General features: G+C 39.3%; 1 protein-coding gene across 2 annotated transcripts in view; it reads right to left on the bottom strand.

The window, feature by feature from the left end:
* The window catches only part of TBCE (tubulin folding cofactor E), a 92,296-nt gene that overhangs the window by 65,296 nt on the left and 6,937 nt on the right, over positions 1–20,063 (bottom strand). For both annotated transcript variants that reach the window (XM_049644970.1, XM_049644971.1), the window contains exon 2: positions 4,485–4,618. In XM_049644970.1, coding sequence (XP_049500927.1) covers positions 4,485–4,584 — 100 coding nt within the window. In that variant the 5' untranslated portion in view covers positions 4,585–4,618. The remainder of the gene's footprint in view (positions 1–4,484; positions 4,619–20,063) is intronic.

Raw genomic sequence — 20,063 nt, forward strand, 5'->3', positions numbered from 1 at the left:
CAGTATTTCATTAAATCAGTTACATTATCACTTTAAATCACATGATATGAATTAATTTAGAAAAAGTGCTTCCTCACTCCCGTTATTTCATGAAACCATTTTAATCAGACTCTTCAAACGCAGTTCTAACATTAGTGTTTAACTATCACTAGGGACGCTTTTTTTTATTAAAAAAAATTTTTAACGTTTAATTTTTGAGACAGAGCATGAATGGGGGAAGGGTCAGAGAGAGAGGGAGACACAGAATCAGAGGCAAGCTCCAGGTTCTGAGCTGTCAGCACAGAGCCCGATGTGGGGCTCGAACTCACGGACCGCGAGATCACGACCTGAGCCGAAGTCGGACGCTTCACCGACTGAGCCACCCAGGCGCCCCACTAGGGACACTTTTAAAATACCTCACACAGGGGCACCTGGGTGGCTCAGTCGGTGAAGCATCCGACTTCGGCTCAGGTCGTGATCTCACCTCTTGTGAGTTCGAGCCCCGTGTTGGGCTCTGTGCTGACGGCTCAGAGTCTGGAGCCTGCTTCGGGTTCTGTGTCCCTCTCCCCCTACCCAACTCACACTTTGTCTCTCAAAAAATATATAAACATTGAAAAGAAAACTTTTTTAAATAAAATACCTCACACAATAAGCGAGGCTATATCAGTTTCCTACTGCTACTATACAACTACACAAAGTTATTATCTTACAGTTTTGGAGGTCAGAAGCCTGATGAGAGTCTCACTGGACTAAAGTCAAGGTGCTGCAAAGCTGTGTTCCCCGCTGGAGGCTCTAGAGGAAAAGCTGCTACCTTGCCTTTTCCAGCTTCTAGAGGCTGCACTCGTTCTTAAGCTTCCTGCCTCCCTTCCATCTTCAAAACCCACAATGGCCAGCTGAAACTTTCTCACATCACGACAAGTGCCGGCACCGCCTTCTTCTTCCACTTCTACTTCCAAGGATCCTTGGGATTACACTGAGCCCACGTGACAATCTCCCTATCTTAAAGTCAGCTGATTAGCAACCTTAATTCCACCTGCTACCCCAATTCTCCCTTGCCACGAAACTGAATAATGCTCCCAGGTCCTGAGATATCCTTGTTTGAGGGGAGGGAGCATTATTCTGCCCACCACAGCATATCATCTTTACGTAAAATAAACGTGTTTTAAAACTTGCATATGATGCCATCTCAGGAAATTACATGTCCATCCCCAAGCCATTTGCAAAACATTAGAACCGCTCCATTTCTTTTTTAAGTAAATTTTTAAAATGTTTATCTGCAATAGTTAACACCATGCACCAGTAACTGATCCAAGTGCTTAAACATCTTAACTCATTTAGTTATAACACATACTGAGGTAACACCAGGAGTAATTACTAAATCTGCATTCGATTTCTCCTATCTTTGTACCAATTCCACCTGATGACTTCTAAAAGAAATCTTAGGGGCACCTGGGTGGCTCAGTTGGATAAGTGTCTGACTCTTGCTTCCGACCCGACTCAGGTCATGATCTCACGGGTCTCATGAGTTCGAGCCTCATGTCGGCTCTGTGCTGACAGTGCAGAGTCTGTTTGGGATTCGCTGTCTCCCTCTGTCTCTCTGCCCTGCCCCCATTTGCGTTCTCTCTGTCTTAAAACAAATAAACATTAAAAAAATTATCTTTATTTTTTTAATGTTTATTTATTTTTGAGAGAGAGAGAGACCAAGTTCAGTAGGGCAGGGGCAGAGAGAGGGAGACACAGAATCCAAAGCAGGCTGCAGGCTCAGAGCTTTCAGCACAGAGCCCGATGCAGAGCTCGGAACCCACGAGCCGTGAGATCATGACCTGAGCCAAAGTCAGATGCTTAACCAACTGAGCCACCCAGGTGCCTCCCCCCACAAATTTGTTAATAAATAAATAATTAATTAATTAATTAATTAATTAAATGCATACATAAAATCCCAAAGTAGCATCTTTGAGGTAAAATAATAGAGAATGCCCTCATACAATCAGATAATTAATAGAGTAAATAAAGAATAGCTCCCTCTTTGCACAATTATAATTTCAGGTAAAAAATTGCCTGATAATACATACACGAAGGAAGTGTCAAACTCACAGGCAATTTAATAAATGAAAATATGTACTACTTCATAGTCACTAAATTACCATGAAATAGCTTCCATCTGTATTATTAGATTTGGGATGCACTACTCCGAGCTGCCTTTACAAACAGAGCCTTATTCTCATCAGCTGCTGGGAATACTAGCTTCTAGCAATTAGCCCTCAACTATGGTCCCACTTTTAGAACCAAAAAAAAAAAAGTGCCTTGCACAAGCACATACACCCTTCCACATACCAGGATCCAATGATGGATCATCACAGATGTAAATGCCCAGCCCCTCATCTCAACTAGGAAAATCTCTGAAGAGCCCCCTATCTATCTTCAGAATTGCCCACAGGGTCAGGTGAAACTTTTGTTTAGACGACATCACAGGGGCACCTGGCTGGCTCAGTCAGTGGAGTATGCAACTCTTGATCTTAGGGGTTTTAAGTTCCAGCCCCACACTGGGGGCTAGAAATTACTTAAAAAAAGAATTTTGGACAAAAAAGACTGCACAGCAAAGGAAACAATCAACCAAACTAAAAGGCAACCTAAGGAATGGAAGAAGATATTTGCAAATGACATACCCGATAAAGGGTTAGTATCTAAAATATATAAAGAACTTACAAAACTCAACATACACAAAAAAACAAATAATTCAATTAAAAATGGGCAGAAGACATGAATAGACTTTTCTCCAAAGAAGATATACCAACAGCCAATAGACACATGAAAAGATGCTCAATATTACTCATCATCAGGGAAATGCAAATCAAAATTACAATATTACCTGACACCTGTCACAATGTCTAAAATCCAAAACACAAGAAACAAAAAGTGTTGGTAAGGATGTGAAGAAAAAGGAACCCTCGTGCACTCCTGGTAAGAATGCAAACCAGTGCAGCCATTGTAGAAAACAGTATGGGGGTTCCTCAAAATATTAAAAATAAAATTACCACCTGATCCAGTAATCGCACGACTACGTATTTATCCAAAGAATATGAAAACACTAATTCAAAAAGACATATGCACCCCTATATTTACTGCAGCATTATTTATAATAGTCAAATTATGGAAACAGCCAATGTGTCCACCGATTGACGAATGGATAAAGATGTGGCATATATAAAAGGCAAAAATAAAAAAGGAATGAAATCTTGCCATTGGCAACAACATGGATGGAGCTAGAGAATATAATACTAAGCAAAATAAGTCAGAGAAATCATTTCACTCATATGTGGAATTTAAGAAACAAAAGAATCAAAGGGGGAAAAAAAAGAGACAAACCAAGAAACCGACTCTTAACTATAGAGAACAATCTGATGGTTATCAGAGTGGAGGTGGGGGTGGGGGGTGAATGGGTGAAAGGGGACTAAGAGTGCACTTATCTTGATGAACACAGGAAAAATGTAAAGAATTGCTGAATCACTACATTGTACACTTGAAACCAACACAACAATGTATGCTAACTATACTGGAATTAAAATTAAAAAAAATAATAATAATAATAAATAAATTTTAAAATAAGAGAATGAGGGGTGCCTGGGTGGCTCAGTCAGTTAAGCGTCCAACTTCGGCTCAGGTCATGATCTCACAGTTCATGAGTTCGAGCCCCACATCGGGCTCTGTGCTGACAGCTCAAAGCCTGGAACCTGCTTCGGATTCTGTGTCTCCCTCTCTCTTTGCTCCTCCTCCCTCCCTCTCAAAAATGAATAAACATTAAAAAGAATTGTTAATAAAAAGTAAAAAAAAATACAAGAATGATATTATTTAAAAGGAAAAAAAGTTACCACACCAAAAAGACTCTGTAAGTATGTATGATGATGAATGTTAACTAGACTTAACTTGGTGATCATTTTGCAATATATACAGATATCAAATCATTGTTTTGCATACCTGAAACTAATATAATGTTATATGTCAATTATATCTTAACAAAAAATGTAAGCAAAATACTATAGAAACATAAATATATTCCAAATAATAAATGAAAGAAGACATCACAAATTGTATTTATATCGATTTAAGCTACTTCAAATACATACACACGTGGATTGATGACAAAAGAAATTTCCAAAAAATTCTTAGTTTTTGAGGGTAGGGTATGAAAATTCAAGATTATGAGTTGTTTTAAGTTTACTCAGAAGATATTTTAACATTCAATTAATATAAAATAGTAACACTAAATAATTAGATAAATGTAAAATGAAATAAAACCATAGATACCACAGGATATTGTTAACTGAACAAAACAATGGTATATAAGAATATAAGAAGCATCTACAAATTGTTTCTTGTTGTTACAAAGCACTATGGGGGGTGGGGGAGGAGCACTACAGAGAAGCCTACAAAGAAACAATCCAGAATAAATAAATACACACACACACACACACACACACACACACACACACACACTTATAATTTACCTGCCACGGGAGGGACGACACCAGAAAAACACACTGTTGCATGTTCTCCATTAACTTCAACTCGTCGACCAATGACATCTAAGGTCAACGTGTCATTCATGATAATATAGCCAGAATCCAAAATATGAGGAGATCTAGGAAGAAAATTACAAAATTGACAAGATCTTAATAAAGTCCTTAAAAATTTGTTTTTTTCATGTATTGAGATATTCCTTTTTTTTAATGTTTATTTTTTGAGACACACACACACACACACACACACACACACACGAGTCGGGGAGGGGCAGAGAGGGAGACACAGAATCTAAAGCAGGTTCCAGGCTCTGAGCTGTCGGCACAGAGCTCAACACGTCACCCAAACTTGTGACCTGCGAGATCCTGACCTGAGCCAAAGTCAGACGCTTAACCCACCAAGCCACCCAGGTGCCCCTTCACTTTAGTGAGATATTCTTGAGGTCAACACTCCTGCAATTTAGTCTTCATATTTTGGTGAAGAGAAGGACCTATAGGTTTATGTGGCATATTCTCATAGTTTCATTTTACTTTACTTTCTAACTATATTTTGATAATAATGTTTATTTTGAGAGAGAGAGAGAGAGAGAGAGAGAGAGAGAGAGAGAGAAGAGAGCGCACACACGAGCAAGGGAGGGGCAGAGAGAGGGAGAGAGAAAATCCCAAGCAGATTCCATGCCATCAGCACAGAGCCTGATGTGGGGCTTGAACCCACAAACTGTGAGATCATCATCATGATCATGAGCTGAAACAGAGTCAGACACTCAACCAACTGAGCCACCCAGGCTCCCCAATAATATGTTTTTTAAATGTTGCTCAACTCCCGTTAGCTCACATCACATAACTTGTCTACTCTGTCATCTACTGAAGGGGATAGGAAGGAAAGGAGAATAGAAGAGAGGGGGACAGGGGCGCCTGGGTGGCTCAGTCAGTTAAGTGTCAGACTTTTGATTTCGGCTCAGGTCGTGATCTCATAGTCGTGAGATCAGCCCCGGGTAGAGCTCCATCCTGCGCATGGAGCCTGCCTGAGATTATCTTTCTCCCTCTCACTCTGCTCCGACTCCTCTCTAAAATAAAAAATAAATTAAATAAATAAAAAAAAAACAAAAAAGGAGGAGAAAAGTGATAGAGAACAGGACAAGAAAACAGGCAATATGGGCATTGTTATCTCTTGAGGATGGGAGAAAAACACAAATCCGTAGGTATAGGAAGCAACACGTACAAGGAACAATAAATAAAAATTAAACTCTAGGGGCACCTGCCTGGCTCAGTTGGTGGAGCATGTAGTACTTGATCTCGGGGTCGTGAGTTCAAGCCCCACGTTGGACACAGAGCTTACTAAAACAAAACAAACAAAAAACCAGGAAACTCGGGACGCCTGGGGGGCTCAGTCGGTTAAGAGCCCAACTTTGGCTCACGTCATGATCTCATGGTTTGTGGCTTCAAGTCCCACATCGGGCTCTGTGCTAACAGTTCAGAGCCTGGAGCCTGCTTCAGATTCTGTGTCTCCCTCTCTCTCTGTCCCTCCCCCCTCACATTCCGTCTCTCACTCTCAAAAAATGAATAAACATTAAAAAAACAACAACAACATTAAACTCGAATAAAAAGACAGAACCATGAAACTAAAGAGAAGGCCCTAAAGGGAGACAGAGTGAAAAGTATCTCCTATCCAGGAATGGTAACTAGATCTACCTCCTACTTCACAGGAAAGCAGAAGACTGAGGAACATGTGAAAAGACACTGTCAATCCAAAATCCAGGGAACCCTACCGTCAACCAAGTTAGTTTCTTCAACACAAGGAGAACACAAGAAGAAAAAGAAAGACATGGAGGGAGAACAAACAGATTTAAAAACACTGAAGACAACCAATTGCAACATATGGACTTCGTTTGGACCCTAATTTTTTAAAAAAGTGTAAGTAACTTTAAAGTAAAAACTTGTGAGAATATTGAAAATTTGAACACTGACTAGATTTGATATTAAAGAAAAACTGTTTGGGGCACCTGGGTAGCTCAGTCGGTTAAGCGGCCGACTTCAGCTCAGGTCATGATCTCGCGGTCCGTGAGTTCGAGCCCCGCGTCGGGCTCTGTGCTGACAGCTCAGAGCCTGGAGCCTGTTTCGGATTCTGTGTCTCCCTCTCTGAGCCTCCCCCGTTCATGCTCTGTCTCTCTCTGTCTCAAAAATAAATAAATGTTAAAAAAATAAACAAATAAAAATAAAGAAAAACTGTTTAAGACTCAATGAAATCCTTATCAAAATACCAATCGTAGTTTCCACAGAACTAGAACAATTCATGCTAAAATCTGTATGGAACCACAAAAGACCCCAAACAGCCAAACCAATCTTGAGAAAGAACAAAGCCGGAGGCATCACAATCCTGGATTTCAAGTTATATACAAAGCTGTAGTAATCAAGACAGTATGGTACTGGCACAAAATTTAGACAAATAAATAGAACAAAATGGAGAGCCCAGAAATAAACCCGCACCAGTATGGTCAATTAATTTATGACAAAAGAGGCAAGACTACCCAATGGAAAAAGACAGTCTCTTCAATAAACAGTGCTGGGAAAAATGGAAAGCTATATGCAAGAGAACAAACCTGGATCACTTTCTTACACCATACACAAAAGTAAACTTAAAATAGATTAAAGACCTAAACATGAATCCTAAAACCACAAACTCCTAGGAGAAAACATAGGCAATAATTTCTTGGACATCAGCCTTAGCAACATTTTTCTAGATATGTTTCCTGATGCATGGGAAACAAATGCAAAAATAAACGACTGGCACTACCTCAAGATAAAGAGCTTTTGTACAATGAAGGAAACAATCAACAAAACAAAAAGGCAACCTACTGAATAGGAGCAGATATTTGCAAATGATGTATCGGATAAGGAATTAATATCCAAAATGCATAAAGAATTTATACAATTCAACACCGAAACTACAAATAATCCAATTAAAATGAGCGGAGGACCTGAAGAAATATTTTTTCTAAAGAAGACATACACATGGCCAACAGACACACTGAAAGGATGCTCAACATCACTAATCACCCAGGAAATGCAAATCAAAATCACCATGAGATATAACCTCTATACCTTTTAGAATGGTTAGTGCCAAAAAGACCAGAAATAACAGGTGTCGGTGAGGATGTGGAGGGAAAAAAACAAAAAAAAACAAAAAAAAAAAAAACAAAACCCTTGTGCCCTGTTGGTGGGAATGTAAATTGGTGCAACCACTGTGGAAAACAGTATGGAGGGTCCTCAAAAAATTAAAAATAGAAATACCACATGACCAGCAATTCCACTACTGGGTATTTACCTAAAGAAAATAAAAACACTGTATCAGTTTGAAAAGATGTATGCGTCCTGTGTTTATTGCAGTATTACTTCCAATAGCCAAGATGTAGAAGCAACTCAAGTGTCCACTGATAGACAAATGGATAAGGAAGAGTGGTGTGTGTGTGTGTGTGTGTGTGTGTGTGTGTCAGACGAATATTATGCAGCCATAAAAAAGGATGAGTTTGAGCCATTTGCAACAACACAGATGGACCCAGAGGGTCTTATGCTAAGTGAAATAATTCAGACTGAGAAAGACCAATATCCTATGATTTCATTCATATGTGGAATCTAAAAACAACAACAAATGAATAAACAAAAAAAAAAAGCAGAATCAACCTTAAATACAGAGCTGATATTTGCCAGAGGTGAATGGGGTGGGGGTGAATTGGCAAAATAGGAGATACAGGCTTCCAGTTATGGAATGAGTAAGTCACAGGAAGAAAAGTCACAGCACAGAGAATATAGTCGATGACACTGTAACAACGTTCTACGGTGACAGATGGCAGCTTCACTTGTGGTGAGCAAAGCATAATGTATAGAGAAACTGAATCACAATGTTGTATACCTGAAGCTAATGTACCACTGTGTAGCAACTATACTCAAATAATTTCTAAAATAAAAATTCAAAGGTAAAAAAATTTAAATGTGTAAATTTAACTATAATTATCCTAAAAAATAGTTGTCACTAGTCTTAAATGCCTTTTCAATTTTCATTAACATGTAAATAGAATTTTTTACAAGCGAAATAGATACGTAATTTCTATCCTACTTCTTTTATTAACAGGTGAACATTTTTCTATACAGCCACAGAATTATCATATTAAGCTCTTTAATGTTGACCTGTAGATCCACTATTTACTTAATCATTTCTATCCCTCCCCCCCCCAAAAAAAACAGCTAAAAACATGGTTTTGTTTTTAAATTATTCTTGTCCCCTGAAGTATTTCCCTGGGAAAAATTCTTGAGACAATTATTCAAAGTAAATAAACATGTTTAAGATTCGAGGAAGCCATGGCCAGACTGTGCATCCAAAAACAAAGTTAAATACTAACACTGACACTAAAAGAAAATCTACTTGTTTACTTGTTTCTATAAAGTCTTATGAATTCCCATGAAGAACTTTCAAGTCAGGTCTTCTCTATTCTATACTTGTACAACTAATTTTTTTAAACTAATCTCTACACCCAACATGGGGCTAAAACTCACGACCCCAAGATCAGGAGTTGTGCACTCTACTGACAGAGGCAGGTGCCCCTTGTACAACTAATCATTGAAGCAGGACTTAACACATCATTATTCATGTAAATACAGAACTTTACATTTATATATACTGACCATTGAACACTCCAACATTAATTATCTCTCCCAGCTCTGTCCTGTGCAATTTTTGTAAGATCGAAACAAAATGTGTATGTGTGTGTGTGTCTGTGTCTGTGTGTATTAGATATATGACTTTGACCAAAGACAGAACCCATACAAATTGTGTGTAAAAGTTTTCAGTTATAAATAAGCCCTCCTATTATCCAGTTCACATGCAAGAACATCATGAACTTTGTGAAATGCTCCCCTGAAATCAAAATAAACTGTCAGTCCCAGAATATACTGTCAATCAGAGGAATGGGGTAACTTAAACACCTCTGAGTTGTATGAATATTTTTGGAAGGAACAGTTGTTCCTTTGTGATTTGTTCTATTGACAATAATGAGTACGAGAAGGAAGATAATGATGATCAACAGAGAAAGTAAATACTGCACTGTTGTCTGCAAATTTCCCTGGCTTGTCAGGGAATGGCAATCCAAACAAACAAACAAAGGCAAATTTAGAAAGACTCGCTCAACTTTTGCTACTTCCTTAGAATTACTGCTTTTCTAAATGTTCACAAGAATCTTTCCTAGAGGTTCTATTTCCCCTTGTTCATTACGCTTTAAAGATTACGGACAGGAATTTTTGCAATCGTATTTCCCAGTTCTTTCATAAATTACGACATGTAATTTCTCTTGGAATGCAGGCTAATTCAAAATGGCCAAACACTATACCACCTCCTTTTATCTTCAACATGCTTTTAAACAGACTTTTTTTTTTTTTTTTTAAAGACAGGAATCATTTTCCATAGACACGACAAAAGATAAAAAATTGAGTCAATCTGTGATTTTTCTGTCATCTCTATGCTACATTAAATATATTTTCAAAAGATGAAGCAAAGGTGGCAAAGTGTTAACAATCGCTAAATAACGGCAACGAGTATCTGGGTGTTTCCTATGTTTCAAAATATTCAAGATTTAAACTAAAAGCCGTATATTACTACACCCAAGGCATTTGTACTACTTTTTAGTCTAGATCAATCCTAGAAGCTTCTTTTCTTATCTTCCCATTTTTTCACAAATTGATTTGGAGGCTCAACCTTACCAGTATTTTTCTTAAGAGGTCCATTCAAGTGTCTGAAAGTCATTGTTATGCTGTTTCTTCTTCATTTCAGGGATGCTCCTTATATTTTTCCACATACATCTTTCTCACTTAATTTTTTTTCTTTAAAAAATTTTTAATGTTTATTTATTTTTGAAAGACAGAGAGAGAGAGAGACAGAGCATGAGTGGGAGGGGGCAGAGAGAGAGAGGGAAACACAGAATCGGAAGCAGGCTCCAGGCCTCGAGCTGTCAGCACAGAGTCCAACACAGGGCTTGAACTTGGGAATGGCAAGATTGTGACCTAGGCCGAAGTCGGACGCTTAACAAACTAAGTCACCCAGGTGCCCCTTTTCTTTTATTTTTTAAAGTTTACCTAACCATTTTGAAGGGAGAGAGAGAGAGAGAGAGAGAGAGAGAGAGATACAGAGAAAGAGACAGAGAGACAGACAGAAAGAGAGAGAGAGAGAGAGAGAGAGAGAGAGAGACGGAGGGAGGGAGGGGCAAGAGAGAAAGGGAGAGAATCCCAAGCAGGCTCCACACTGTCAGCGCAGAGCCCCAAGTGGAGCTCACACTCACAAACCATGAAATCATGACCTGAGCCCAAGTTGGATGCTTACCCAACTAAGCCACCCAGGTGCCCTTCTCACTTAACTTTTTAAAGAGATGATACTCAAAAGAATAAAAGGGAATACACTAAAAGTTTCCCTTCCATTCCTGCTAGTCATTAGCTCTTTCCACTGGCAACAGTTTTATTGTATCTTATAGTATCTTCCACACACATTTTGTGCTCATACAAGCTGATATATTTTTTTCTTTCTTTACACAAATGATACCATGCTCTATATGGGGTTCTATTCCTTACATTTTCATTTAATAATATAACCTGGAAATTTACCCACAGCCATGTCAGAAGCTTTTACATTTTTTATGGCTACACAGTATTTGCATAGATATACCATAATTTATATAACCCGTCTTCACAAACTGATGGACTTAGGTTACTTCCAAGTCTTTGCTATTATAAATAATACTGCAAAGATTAAACCTGCTCAATTATTTTTTATACCTGTGCAAAAATAACTGTAGCAAACAATCTCAAACTGGGTATTGCTGAATCAAAGGGGAAGAGCATTTTTAATGCCGAGAGCTAATAACAAATGTCCCTTTTTAGGAACTGCACCAATTCACAATCCTACCAGCACTGTATGCAAGTCCCAGTATCATCACAACGTTGCTCTTAGCAGAATAATTTTTGGTTACTTGTCAGTCTGATAAGTGAAATATACATTTTATTTACATTTCCTTTTATGAGGGAAGCTGAGCATCTATTCATTTTGATTCCCTTTTCTATGAATTACTTGTTCACATCCTTTACCCACTTTACTTATCTTTTTCTTAAGCTGTTTTTAAAAATATAAGCTGTTTTTAGGGGCGCCTGGGTGGCTCAGTCGGTTAAGCGTCCGACTTCGGCTCAGGTCACGATCTCACAGTCTGTGAGTTCGAGCCCCGCGTCAGGCTTTGGGCTGATGGCTCAGAGCCTGGAGCCTGCTTCTGATTCTGTGTCTCCCTCTCTCTCTGCCCCTCCCCCATTCATGCTCTGTCTCTCTCTGTCTCAAAAATAAATAAAAACGTTAAAAAAAATTAAAAAAAATATATAAGCTGTTTTCTGGATGTTCTTCACAATGAGATGACTACATAATTCCTCAAATTAAATACTTTGAAAAGAATTGCAAGGAAAGGGGCACCTCGGTGGCTCAGTTGGTTAGGCGGCCGACTTCGGCTCAGGTCATGAGCTCATGGTTCATGAGTTCGAGCCTCACGTCGGGCTCTGTGCTGACAGCTCGGAGCCTGGAGCCTGCTTCAGAATCTGTGACTCCCCCTCTCTCTCCGTCCCCTCCCCAGCTCATGCTCTGTCTCTCAACTAATAAACATTAAAAAAAAAATTTTTTTTTAAAGAATTGCAAGGAAGGACACAAGCAGATAATTGTACAACCACGTTCACGGCGCTATTATTCACAAATAGCCAAAAGATGGAACTAACCCAAATATCCGCTGATGGATGAATGGATCAACACAATGTGGTATACACATATAGTCAAATATTATTCAGCCTTAAAAAGAAAGGAAATTCTGTCACATGCTATAACATGGAGGAACCCTGGGAACATCATGCTAAGTGAAATAAGCCAGTAACAAAAGGACAAATACTGTATGATTCCATTTAAATGAAATACCTAGAGTAGCCAAATTCATAGAGAAAGTGGAATTGCGGTTGCCAATGGCTGTGGAAAGGGGGAAATAGTGTTAATGGCTACAGTGTTACATTTTGCAAGATGAAGAGTTCTGGAGACATATGAGTTAAGATTGCACAACAGTGTGAATGTACTTAACACTACTCAGTTGTACACCTAAAATTGTTAAGAGGGTCTGGGGCACCTGGCTCGCTCAGTCTGTGGAGAATGAGACTCGTGGTCTCAGGGTTGTGAGTTTGAGCCCCATGCTGGGTGTAGAGATTACTTATGCTCTGTCTCTCTCTGTCTCAAAAATAAATAAATGTTTAAAAAAAAAAAAATCCTCAAGGGATGCCTGGGTAGTTCAGTCAGTTAAGTGTCTGACTCTTGATTTCAGCTCAGGTCACGATCTAGCAGTTCTTGAGTTTGAGCTCCGTGTCGGGCTCCTTGGTGGCAGTGTGGAGCCTGCTTGGAAGTTTCTCTCTCCCTCTCTCTGACCCTCCCTGCACACTCTCTCTCTCAAAATAAATAAATAAACTTTAAAAAACTGTTTTAAATATTTTTTAAAACTTGTCACGGCGCCTGGGTGGTTCAATCGGTTAAGCCTCTGACTTTGGCTCAGGTCATGATCTCATGGTACATGGGTTCGAGCCCCGTGTCAGGCTCTGTGCTGACAGCTCAGAGCCTGGAGCCTGCTTTGGATTCTGTGTTTCCCTTTCTGTGCCCCTCCCCCACTCATACTGTCTCTCTCTCTCTCTGTTAAAATAAAGACTAAAAAAAGGTGAACATAAGGGCAAGGAAGCAAAAATAATATAAAAACAGGGAGGGGGACAAAACATAAGAGACTCTTAAATATGGAGAACAAACAGAGGGTTAGTGGAGGGGTTGTGGGAGCGGGGGATGGGCCAAATGGGTAAGGGGCATTAAAGAATCCACCCCTGAAATCATTGTTACACTATATATGCTAACCAACTTGGATGTAAATTTAAAAAATAAACAAATAAAAAAGAATTTAAAAATTTTTTAAATAAATAAATAAAAATAAATTTAAAAATTTTTTAGTATTTTTCAAAAATTGTCAGGGCGCCTGGTGGTTCAGTCTTAAGGTTAAGCATCTGACTCTTGATTTCAGCTGGGGTCATGATCTCACCATTCCCGATATGGAGCCCCACATCAGGATCTGTGCTTACAGTGCAGGGCCTGCTTGCAAGTGTCCCCCCTGCCCCCACTCTGTCCCTCCCCTGCTATCGCTCTCTCTCCAAATAAACTTAAAAAAAAAAAAAAGTTAAGATGGTCAATGTTATCTGTATTTCAGAACAATTAAAAAAATAATATGAGGGGCACCTGGCTGGCTGAGCCCAATATTTCAAGTTTTAGAGAGCTCTGATTTGCTTCCACTTTAATTGGGACACTGAATCATTAAAATATGGTATTTCATGGGAATAGCCATATGCTTACCTCTTTGAAACTACACTACATATAATGCATCCTTCAACTGACCTCTTCATTAAGACAATTGTTTGGAGACTATAGATGCTGGAGAGGATATGGAGAAATGGGAACCCTCTTGTACTCTTGGTGGGAATGCAAACTCGTGCAGCTGCTCTGGAAAACAGTGTGGAGGTTCCTCAAAAAATTAAGAATAGACCTACCCTAGGACCCAGCAATAGCACTGCTAGGAATTTATCCAAGGGATACAGGAGTGCTGATGCATAGGGGCACTTGTACCCCAATGTTTATAGCAGCACTTTCAACAATAGCCAAATTATGGAAAGAGACTAAATGTCCATCGACTGATGAATGGATAAAGAAATTGTAGTTTATATACACAATGGAATACTACTTGGCAATGAGAAAGAATGAAATCTGGCCTTTGGTAGCAACGCGGATGGAACTGGAGAGTGTTACGTTAAGTGAAATAAGTCATACAGAGAAAGACAGATACCATATGTTTTCACTCTTATGTGGATCCAGAGAAACTTAACAGAAGACCATGGGGGAGGGGAAGGGGAAAAAAAGGTTAGAGAGGGAGCCAAACCATAAGAGACTCTTAAAAACTGAGAATAAACTGAGGATTGATGGGGGGTGGGAGAGGGGAAAGTGGGTGATGGGCATTGAGGAGGGCACCTGTTGGGATGAGCACTGGGTGTTGCATGGAAACCAATTTGACAATAAATTTCATATTTAAAAAAAAAAGACAACTGCTTGCAAGCGAAAAAAAAAGACAATTGTTTGCAAGCGTGTGTATAGAAGCTAACAGAAATAGCTGTATGCTTAACTCATTAAAAATACATTGTCTTTAAAAAAATGAAAAAAAAAAGAATATGGTATTTCTTCTCCACTCTTCAAATTATACCTTCCTAATGCCCTAGGAAGCAGTTTGATTATATTCAACATTTTTTTCATTGAGAAGATTCAAAAATAGCTTCTTTTCCCAGAATCTTTGAGGCTCTTTCACTTCACTTATTTCTTCCTCCTTGTTGATGAGAATTCAAAACAAAGGAATCTTTCCTCTCATTTTGGTTCTGCCAAGGAACTTAACAATGGACCCTCCCCACTCCACACACAAATCAGGTCTTTTCCAGAGAAAAGAAGCCTCTAGCAGAATTTAAGACAGCTGAAATCTTTCATCATTTATCTGATTTTTGTGCTTCTTTTATAATCTGTATTAGGAGGATAACAACCTTATTCTCTTTACCAAATGATATACAGCATAATCGATAGATCTCTTCTACTCCTCAGTCCTAGCATTGTCCCTTGTGCTTTCTACCCTAATGTCACTACTCTTCGCGCCAAACAAATATGTATATCTTCCTGATATATACTCTTCAGCTCTCAAATCTTACATTGGATTGTTTTTAACAAAGACATGTATTTCCATTCCAATAATGAGCCCATCCCAGCAAATTTTAGTGATATTCACGGTATTGCAGGTATCCTCCTGGAACAGAAACTTGAGACCACACGTTCAGGTACTATGCTTTTGCTACAGTTTCTCCCTAAAATCTTTTGGCTGTCTCCGCCACTACTTTGGTTATATATAACACTCTTTCTTCTCAACAGCATCCAATTTCCATAGTGTCAGGAGCAATTTTTCCCTCTTTATAGAATGTTAGTATCCATTCCTCTCAATCACACTTTCTTAATTTCTACTGGGAACTATTTTTCTCAATTCCTCTGAGAGGCAGACTACTTTAGAATGAGGCTGATCATTACCTGGGAAGACAAGAAAAGAAATGGCCTAGCATCTGAGTTATTATCTATGCTTATTAGGAATAAAAGATGAGAGGGAATATATCTTCAGTGGTTAAGTCATGACCACCAGAAACTCAGACTGAAGGTAGGTCAAGGTTAGTACCTGGCCTTGATGGTATGCAAGAAAACATACATGACTATCCCAAAAAGTGGGGACTGCACCATAATGGGACAGTGCAGGTGGATATTCCTCAGAAACCCAAAGGCTGCATCTAGGAAGCTTGGCCAAAGAAATATAGTATAGGTCATGTAACTGGGATCAGGGGTAACTAACAAGAATAGAGTAAGACCTCACTCAACTCCAGGTAGTTGGACTACTGGGCTGATTACCTGGACAGAGCCTAAGGGAGGTGTTTTTTACTCTAAATCCATAGACTCAAGGTATCTTCTAACTGAAATTTGGCATTTTCCAAAATTGTGCACATAGGCAAAAAAAAAAATAGTTGATTAGCAGCACCTGTGATCCCACATCTATCACATTACAGCTAGTATAGCTATCCCAAGATATATTTTACATGCATCACTATTTCAAAATTACAGCATTTATTAGACCTGCCGCTAGATTCTGTCATTTAAAATATTAATGAACACACATTACATTACAATTTTTAGGTATTTTGATAACTTTATTTCACATAACTGGATTCTCATCTAAAATCCTATATGTTTTTTTCCAACCTTTATTATTTATGTTTATTCCAATTTTACTAAATTCCAGTTAGTTAACATACAGCGTAAAATTAGTTTCAAGTGTAGAATTTGGTGATTCAGCACTTCTATACAACAGCCAGTGCTCATCATAACAAGTGCCCTCCTTAATTTCCCTCACCTATTTTACCCATCCCCCACCCACCTCCCTTCGCGTAACCATCAGTCTGTTCCCTGTAACTAACAGTCTGTTTTGGGTCACCTGGGTGGCTCAGTCAGTTAAGGGTCCAACTTCGGTTCAGGTCATTATCTCACGGTTCGTGAGTTAGAGCTCCGTGTCAGGCTCTGGGCTGACAGCATGGAGCCTGGAGCCTGCTTCAGGAGTCTGTGTCTCCCTCTCTCTGCCCCTCCCCTGTGCACTCTCTGTCTGTCTCTCTCTCAAAAATAAACAAACATTAAACAAAATTTTTTAAAGTCTATTCCTTGGTTTTCCTCTTTTCTTCTCCCTGTGTTTGTTTTGTTTCTTGAATTCCACACTAGCGAAATCATATGGTATGTCTTTCTTGGATTTATTTCGCTCAGTGTAATACCCTCTAGCCCTGTCCACATGGTTGCAAATGGCAAGATTTCATTCTTTTTTGTGGCTCAGTAATATTCCATTATATACATATACCACATCTTTTTTTTATCCATTCATCAGTTGATGAACTTTTGGGATCTTTGTAATTTGGCTATTGTTGATAATGCTGCTGTAAACATCAGGGTGCATGTATCCCTTCAAATTAGTGTTTTTGTACATTTTTGTATCCTTTGGGTAAATACCTCTTGGTGCAATTGCTGATCATAGAGTAGTTCTATTTTTAACGTTTTAAGGAACCTCCACACTATTTTCTACAGAGGCTGCACCAGTTTGTAATCCCACCAATAGTGAGAGTGTTCTCCTTTCTCTGCATCCTTGCCAACACCTGTTGTTTCCTATGTTGTTAATTTTAGCCGTTCTGCCAGATGTTAGGTGGTATCTCATTATAGTTTTGACTTGTATTTCCCCAGTGATGGGTAATGCTGAGCCTTTTTTTTCATGTGTCTGTTAGCCATCTGTATGTCTTCTTTGGAAAAATGTCTATTCATATCTTCTGCCCATTTCTTAACTTGATTATTTGTTTTTTGGATGTTGAGTTTTGTAAGTTCTTTATAAGAAATCCTGTGTATTTTCTGTATTTAAAAACATTTTGGGGCACCTGGGTGGCTCAGTCAGTGAAGCGTCCGACTCCTGCTTTCGGCTCTGGTCATGATCTCACGATTTGTGAGATCGAACCCCACATAGAGCTCCAGGCTGACAGTGTGGAGCCTGCTTGGGAGTCTCTCTCTCCTCTCTTTCTCTGCCCCTCCCCCCTCAAATAAAGAAACACTTTAAAAAAACATTCTAGGGTGTCTGGCTGGCTCAGTCTGTAGCATATTGTCAGCAACTCTTGATCTTAGGGTTGTGAGTTGACCCCCACATTAGGTATAGAGATTACCTAAAAATAAAATCTTTTTAAATTTTTTTTACCTAAAAATAAAAATTACCTAAAAATAAAAAAAATTCCAAGGAGCTCACAGACTTTATCAGACTGCTAAAGGGGTCTTTATCCTAGATAAAGAATCAAAGAAAATTTGAGGACATGACAGGCATCAAAGTAAATTATTTAAACTAAATTACATAGCCCTTTACAAAACGCTTTCATTTTCCTTATTCACAATATTCATTCAAAATTGCCGGCAATTTCTTTTTTTTTTTTTTTAATTTTTTTTTAACGTTTATTTATTTTTGAGACAGAGAGAGACACAGCATGAACGGGGGAGGGGCAGAGAGAGAGGGAGACACAGAATCGGAAGCAGGCTCCAGGCTCTGAGCCATCAGCCCAGAGCCCGACACGGGGCTCGAACTCACGGACCGCGAGATCGTGACCTGAGCCGAAGTCGGACGCTCAACCGACTGAGCCACCCAGGTGCCCCGCTGACAATTTCTTTAATTCTTCTACAGATTCTTCTAAAAAACCACCGGTTTGTTTGTGTTTTTTCTTAATATATGTAGGCATCACGCCCAGCATAGAGCCCAACATGGGGCTTGAACTCACACCCCTGAGATCAAGAAATGAGCTGTTACAGTACACTTCATTCAACTTCTCCAGTGATAGATGAAGAAACGTCAAGGGACTTTTTCCTTATACTAAAAGGCATGTGGCATCCTGGCCCTGGTATCCTCTGGTGACAGGAACGCAGACTGAAAGAAACAGTTCCACTAGTTTGTTCTGCATTCATTCCGTCTCACCTCAGTTTGTCTCTGGAATCCATGTTGCTAACATCGTGTGTTTGTTGTTAAAAATAAAAATATAAAAATAAAAAAATAAAAAAATAATAATTAAAAAAAGAAATTAGCTGAGATCAAGAGTTGGATGCTCAATTGACTGAGCCACCCAGGTGCCCCCAACTGTGTTATTTTCTGAGTGGAAGAATCTTAACCTGGGAAAGGCATCTGAAGAGTTCCATCTATATTATCAAAATGGTTCTCACCTGTTTTCTGCCATTTTTAGCCCAGCATCTTCCCCTTGTGGGAAGTGTACTTTCTCTGCCTGGTGGGCTGTCACTCACCCACCAGAGGAGTGGACACATGGCCCAGGATGGCCAATATAGTGACTCCTCACCTCTATTTCCTTGCATATAGCAACTGGTCCATACGTGAAGACCCTAACCCAAGCAGAGCCAACCTTTTAGAAAATGACATGGGCTCTTGAAGACAGGATCCATCCCTCTCTTTCCCAAGACCTAAAACAAAAGGACCACTTAAACCTGGAATAACTGAGGGCACCTGGGTGGCTCAGTCGGTTAAGCATCTGATTTCAGCTCAGCTCATGATCCCACAGTCCATGAGTTCAAGTCCCCACATCAGGTGAGCCCTGCTTCTCTCTCTCTCCCTCTCTCTCTCTCTCTGCCCCTCGCTCACTTGTGCCCTCTCTCTCAAAAACAAAACAAAACCAAAAAACACTAGAAGAGCTGACAAGTACTTCTGATACTATATGGAAAAAATTTGTGTGAAAATAAGGCCGCAAGGGAAAGTGGTGTTGATCCAACTATGCGTGAAGCCTTTCATTAGCCCAAATGAAACAGTAAGTTTTCTTTCGCTTACATCAGTTTGAGCTGAGTTTCTTTCTCCTGCAACTGTTAAGAATTCTGAAAAAATACACAAGAATTAAGATCATATGTGTTCCTATTTACTGTAATACGAACATTACATGCAGTCAGTCTGCTGGAAAGAAATTCGACCTCATCCACTACATGTTACCTATGGGACACTGGATAATTTAACCTCTGTGTGTCTCAGTTTCCTCATCTGTAAAATGTATACCAGGAGGACCTACTTCACAGGACTGTTGTGAGAATTAAATGAGTTTTTATGTGTAGAAGTGCTCACCATCAACAGTTGATAAACGTTAGCCATTGGGGCACCTGGGTGCCTCAGTCAGTTAGGCATCCAACTCTTAATCTCGGCTCAGGTCACAATCTGATAGTTCTTGAGTTCGAGCCTCACATTGGGCTCTGCACTGATGGCACAGAACCTGCTTGGGATTCCGTCCCTCCTTCTCTTTGCCCCTCCCCTGCTTGCACTCTCCCTCTCAAAATAAATAAACTTTAAAAATAAATAA

The sequence above is a fragment of the Panthera uncia genome, chromosome D2 (genome assembly GCF_023721935.1).
Source record: "Panthera uncia isolate 11264 chromosome D2, Puncia_PCG_1.0, whole genome shotgun sequence".
NCBI classification, from domain to species: Eukaryota; Metazoa; Chordata; class Mammalia; order Carnivora; family Felidae; genus Panthera; species Panthera uncia.